At 40.4% G+C, this 6,363-nt stretch overlaps 1 protein-coding gene across 2 annotated transcripts in view; it reads left to right on the top strand.

Moving 5' to 3' along the window:
- The first annotated feature begins 1,355 nt into the window (after window positions 1–1,355).
- LOC123991451 (zinc finger protein ZIC 4-like) overlaps window positions 1,356–6,363 on the top strand; it is a 15,901-nt gene continuing 10,893 nt past the window's right edge. Inside the window, exons 1-2 of one of the 2 annotated variants that reach the window (XM_046293064.1) lie at window positions 1,356–2,099; window positions 2,208–2,828. In XM_046293064.1, coding sequence (XP_046149020.1) covers window positions 1,670–2,099; window positions 2,208–2,828 — 1,051 coding nt within the window. In that variant the 5' untranslated portion in view covers window positions 1,356–1,669. Of the gene's footprint in view, window positions 2,829–6,363 lie in introns of both variants that reach the window. The other variant, XM_046293062.1, reaches the window with a different exon arrangement.

Raw genomic sequence — 6,363 nt, 5'->3', positions numbered from 1 at the left:
CAGACGACCGGGCGACAAGTGGACGTTGTTAGTTTTTAAATATATATGTTTAGCTTTTTTTCCTATTGTGCTCATAGATAATCACCAACTTTTACGCAAAATCAACTATTATGCATAAGTTAACAAACTTTTACGCATAGACATGCTTAATACCCCAATGCTTACTACCAATAATTTCCCCTTTAAAGTAAATAATATGTTGCATACATATTTAGTATGTTTTCAGACATACATTCTTCAACACACACGTTATAGTTTTTTTTTTTGTCCCCGAGCAAATTTACAGCCTTCCTCCTAAAAATGGGATGTAACATCATGGACCTTCACGCATTGGTTTAAAAAAATTCTTACGCGTGGAGAGGAAAAACGTGATTAACTCCCATCTTCTAACATAATAATTAAAAACATTCTAAATACGTTTTATGATTTAAGGTAAAGTCTAAAAGTAGTGTGGTCACTGGGTTGTTGATTTGATAGCAGTGAATACTCAAGAAGATGAACTTTTATGTTTTCGACAGCCGTTTCCTTCACCAGTGGACGGCCCTCTCTCAGAGTATCATTGCCAAGTATAACTCATATTTTAGCAAGTCTTATTTTGGTCTTAAATCTCTACCACTCTTGCCTTGTTCTGCGCTGTTCATCAGGCGCCACCTCCCGTTCCCCTGATCCGCTCCCGTTCAGGGTCTCAATCCGACATGGCTCTGTTACGAAATTAGCCCGTATCATAACAACAGGTCGGTTCCATGACTTTTCCCCGGGACAATGGACGGCGTCGCCCCTATTCACTAATACACAGAAACCGATCCCGCGACGAAGAGGAGGAAGCGCAGTGAGCAAGGAGGGTTGTTGCGGTGCGGAGGACGTTTCTTTATCTTGTCGTATCTTTTTTGGCCTTTGAGTGATGAGTAAAAACTCCCCAATTCGGATAATTGCTTTCGAGAAAGGGACTAGTCTATGTTTGAAAATATTTTCGCGACTACCACATTTTCTAACTGTACCTAAAAGGCTACATATGATGAATTTCAATGACATTGTATTTTCGTAAGTTGTGAAGCTGTGCTTGTCTAGTTATTGTTATCTGTAGCCTACAACATTTTTAGTGGGGCTACTTTGCCTTCAGGCCTACTTTCCCTGACTATTGTAGGTGTTGTTTGCCTATAGCAAAACGTGGGTACATTGCGATTCCATAACTCTTAGTCAGTCAGTAGAAGATATGACAGCTATACCTAACGGTTTAACTTTTGAAGTTTAAAGTACAATAACCTTTGCAATACAAATACATCTTTCTCTTCCAAGTGTTGCCTGAGGCTCGGCGCAGGCGCTCTGGCTGCTTGCTGTCACTAAAACAATTTTCTTCACATTGGAAACTGTCACAAGTGACGTCAATCACGGGGCTCTGACCAATTAGAAGGCGGGGTGATTGTTTAGCTCCACGGGCTGCAGCGCCTACCATGAATCTCTATTCACTATCAAAGCGTCCTGCTGCTGCCGGCCAACCGAATGCGATTCCATGCAGCCACTTTAGAACTTAAGAACAGTTTTTTTCCTTCTATATTTTAGTTTTTTTCTATATTTTTGTTTTTTTCTGTATTTTTCATTGCGATTAAAATATATTTGTCATCATCATTATTATTTTGCATGCTGTCAAGTTATTCTAGAATTAGGAGTAATGAGCATGGATGTTTTGGGAAACCATGTGATGTACCCTACGATTTCCAAACGGAACACGGCGCTGAGATTAGTTGACTTGGCAGGGGCGTACCACCATCACCATCATCACCACCATACCCCTCAGAGCGTGACAGGCTTCCCGGGGTTCAGCAGCCATCCACACTCAATGGCTCACTCGCACCCTGGGGAGATTACTGCGGAACCCCGCCTGGGGCCGAGTCCATTCGGGCCAGAACACATGGGGCACTCCGCGGCCCTCAAAATCAGCCCAGCCCATCATTACCCACACCACCATCACCACCACAATCATCATATGGCAGGCCACAGTGAAGTGGTCTCCAGTCAAACGGGAGCTTTTGGCCCGGTGCAGGCGGCTCCAGTCCCCTATTCCATGTCCCACACGGCCCAGGCGTTATCCGCAGCCACAGGTAGGGATTTCCTCATTCGGAGAGATCTGACAGCTCAAGCCATGCCGGTACTGACCGACCAGAGCCCCGGATCAACCTCTCATCACGGAATGTTTGTCTCAACAACAGGTAGCTATCCGGGACACTACGGCCATCACCCTGATGCTGGTAGCCATGCCCTCTTCTCCGGACTCCACCATGAGCAGTCTTCTAGCGGAGCACCAGGTGGCCAGGCCATGAATGGACAAATAAGGTTAGGAATACCTAGCGAAATGTACGTTAGGTCTGATCACTTGAGTCAAGTGGCGAGCTCCAGGGCTGATCCGTTCTCCGCCTCGACAATACATGGCTACGGCGGTCTGAACCATCTGAACATGAACCTCGGCGCCCACCACCACGGAGCCGGTGCATTCTTCCGCTACATGAGGCAGCCGATAAAGCAAGAACTCATCTGCAAGTGGCACGAACCGGAACACTCGACGAAAAAACTCTGCTCCAAAACTTACGGCACGATGCACGAGCTGGTAACGCATGTGACGGTTGATCACGTCGGTGGCCCGGAGATGGCTAACCATATCTGCTTCTGGGAAGAGTGTCCGAGAGAAGGAAAACCATTTAAAGCCAAGTACAAACTTGTAAATCATATCAGAGTGCACACCGGAGAGAAACCATTCCCATGTCCCTTCCCCGGCTGTGGAAAAGTGTTTGCCCGATCGGAGAACCTGAAGATCCACAAGAGGACTCACACAGGTAAGTGGCTTTATTTACATTTCAGAGGCACTGGTAAATAATGCATCCTCAAATGTTTGTAGAGGTTACGATTTGAATTTTCTGCAATCATTAATGACTTGAATACCATTCCACACTAGAGCTAAATTCACATTTCTATTCGATGTTGCATTTAAATGAAATATTATTTTTAAAGCTATGCTGTACATTAGCCACAACATAAAATAAAGGGAAACAAATATTATTTGTAATTTCATAATGGTCCAATTCAACAAGTGATTCCTTAAAGCATTAGTTATCTGATATATATATATATATATATATAATATTTTGATCATGGAATTTCAAATCAACAATATCTAGGGTACCCGCATGTTGGCATAAAATTGAGCGTAATGTAAATATTACGCAATAGTTAGTGGGTTGTTGGTCGATTTAATTTCCGACGTGTTTGTTGTGAGTTGTTCAAGTGGTCCAGAGTTGTGCATAGATAATACTAGGCGGATAAAGCTAGGAAAGTTCTCTCACTCAGGCGTTTGACGTGTGCAATCTCTTGTTTGTGCCAAAACATGCCGTCAGAAAAGAGACTGAGGCCTACACGGACTGTTCTGTCCGACTGTTGCTTTGCCTGCTGTGGGGACATGGGGAATCAAACACGTCAGAGAGAAGGTGTTGCTTACTGTTTTGAAATCTCACATAGCAGCGGTAGTAGCTATATAGTGGAGTGGAAATACATGGCTGTTTCTGAACTGTTGCTGGAGCCAGTATATATATATATACACCACAATATGTATATATATATATATATATATATATATATATATATATATATATATATATATATATATATATATATATATCGCTGACATGCACAACCAGTGGATATATTTGAAAGATATATACTGTACCTTGATTTTGTCAAAGAGACTCTGTTGACTCTGTTGAGATATGTTGTTGAGCCTGGAACTGAATAGTCAACTAGAATTATAATAATAATGCAAATTATACCTATTTTTGAGGAATCATGACTCATGGCTAAGAAGACAAAGGAACATACAGATCAATGTTATAATTATCAATGTTATCAATCAAGTTATCAATGTAGGTCAATGTTATAATTTCCATCTGTCTTTTTCTTCTTATTTTCTTGTTCTTATTAAATATGTGATTAGTAATGAGTTAATCTTATTATTACTATATATATATATAATTTATTTACTTTTAATAATTGTTGCTATTATCATTCATTGTTATCATTGGCTATGAGAGGTAGGGTGGATTGTAGTAATAGCAGTAGTTGTAGTAGTAGTGATGGTGGTGATGGTGGTAGTAGTATTAGCAGTAGGGGTAGAAGTAGTAGTAGCAGTAGTAGTAGCAGTAGTTGTGGTGGTAGTAGTAGTAGTAGTAGTAGTAGTAGTAGTAGTAGTAGTAGTAGTAGTAGTGGTAGTGGTAGTAGTAGTAGTATTAGTAGTAGTGGTAGTAGTAGTAGTAGTGATGGTGGTAGTAGTATTAGCAGTAGGGGAAGAAGTAGTAGTAGCAGTAGTAGTAGTAGCAGTAGTTGTGGTGGTAGTAGAAGCAGTAGTTTCAGTAAAAGTAGTAGTAGTAGTAGTAGTAGTAGCAGTAGTGGTAGTAGTAGTAGCAGAAGTTTCAGTAAAAGTAGTAGTAGCAGTAGTAGTAGTGGTAGTAGTAGTAGTAGTAGTAGTAGTAGTAGTAGTAGTAGTAGTAGTAGCAAGTAGTAGTAGCAGTAGTTGTAGTGGTAGTAGTAGTAGTGGTAGTAGTAAAAGTAGTAGTGGTAGTAGTAGTAGTGGTAGTAGTAGTAGTAGAGTAGTAGTAGTAGTAGGCAGTTTCAGTAAAAGTAGTAGTGGTAGTAGTAGTAGTGGTAGTAGTAGTAGTAGTAGTAGGTAGTAGTAGTAGTAGTAGTAGTAGTAGTAGTAGTAGTAGTAGTAGTAGTAGTAGTAGTAGTAGTAGTAGTAGGAGTAGTAGTAGTAGTAGTAGTAGTAGTGGTAGTAGTAGTAGTAGTAGTAGTGATGGTGGTGATGGTGGTAGTATTATTAGCAGTAGGGGTAGAAGTAGTAGTAGTGGTGGTGGTAGTAGTAGCAGTAGTTTCAGTAAAAGTAGTAGTGGTAGTAGTAGTAGTAGTAGTAGTAGTAGTAGTAGTAGTAGTAGTAGTAGTAGTAGTAGTAGTAGTAGTAGTAGTAGTAGTAGTAGTAGTAGTGATGGTGGTGATGGTGGTAGTAGTATTAGCAGTAGGGTTAGAAGTAGTAGTAGTAGTAGTAGTAGTGATGGTGGTGATGGTGGCAGTAGTATTAGCAGTAGGGGTAGAAGTAGTAGTAGCAGTAGTAGTAGTAGTGTTAGTAGTAGTGGTAATAGTAGATGTAGTAGTAGTAGCTGTTGTCGAAGTAGTACTGGTAGTGTTAGTGGTAGTAGTAGTAGTAGTAGTAGCAGTAGTGGTAGTAGTAGTAGTAGTGGTAGTAGTTTTAGTAAAAGTAGTAGTAGTAGTAGTAGAAGAGCAGGAGTAATAGCAGTAGTAGTAGTAGTAGTTATAGTACTAGCAGTAGTAGAAGAGCAGTAGTAGTAGTAGTAGTACTAGCAGTAGTAGTAGTAGTAGTTATAGTCCTAGCAGTAGTAGAAGAGCAGTAGTAGTAGTAGTAGTAGTAGTAGTACTAGCAGTAGTAGTAATAGTAGTTATAGTACTAGCAGTAGTAGAAGAGCAGTAGTAGTAGTAGTAGAAGAAGTATTAGCATTAGTACTAGCGGTAAAAGTAGTAGTAGCAGTAGTAGCTGCATAAGTACTAGTAGTAGTAGTAGTAGTAGCAGTTGTGGTGGCATTGGTGGTGGTAGTAGTAACAGAAGTAACAGTCTTAGTAGTAACAGTCTTAGTAGTTGTAGTAGTAGTATCAGTTCTAGTAGTAGTACTACTAGTAGCAGTAGTAGTAGTTGTAGTAGTAGTATCAGTTCTAGTAGTAGTAGTTCAGGTAGTAGTAGTGGTAATAATGGTAGTAGTAGTAGCAGCAGTTTTATTTTCATATTAGTAGTCATAGTAATAGTTTTAGTAGTGGTGGTGATAGTAGTAGTAGGGATAATGATAGTAGTTGAAGAAGTTGAGTTGTAGTAGTAGTGTTAGTAGGAGTAAAAGTAGTAGCAGGAGAAGTATTAGTGGTGGTGTTAGTAGTAGTAGTTGTGGTGGTAGTAGTAGTAGTAGTGGTGGTAGTTGAGGGTGGTAGTAGTTGTTGTAGTACTAGCATTAGTTGTAGTAGTATTAGTGGTGGTGGTAGTTGAGGGTGGTAGTAGTTGTTGTAGTACTAGCATTAGTTTTAGTAGTATTAGTGGTAGTGGTAGTAGAAGTTTTAGTAGTAGTAGCAGCATTAGTAGTCATAGTAGTAATAGTGGTGGTGGTGGGGGTGGTTTTGGTGGTGGTGATGGTGATGGTAGTAGTAGTGGTGGTAGTAGTAGTGGTAGTAGTCGTGGTGGTAATTGGTGGTAGTGGTAGTAGTAGGAGTAGTAGTTGTAGGAGTAATAGTAGTGGTAGTAGTAGTAGTGGTAGTAGTAGTGGTGGT

The sequence above is a fragment of the Oncorhynchus gorbuscha genome, linkage group LG12, assembly GCF_021184085.1.
Source record: "Oncorhynchus gorbuscha isolate QuinsamMale2020 ecotype Even-year linkage group LG12, OgorEven_v1.0, whole genome shotgun sequence".
Lineage (NCBI taxonomy): Eukaryota > Metazoa > Chordata > Actinopteri > Salmoniformes > Salmonidae > Oncorhynchus > Oncorhynchus gorbuscha.
The sequence above is the reverse complement of the archived record's forward strand: the minus strand, read 5'-3'. Positions and strand labels throughout refer to the sequence as shown.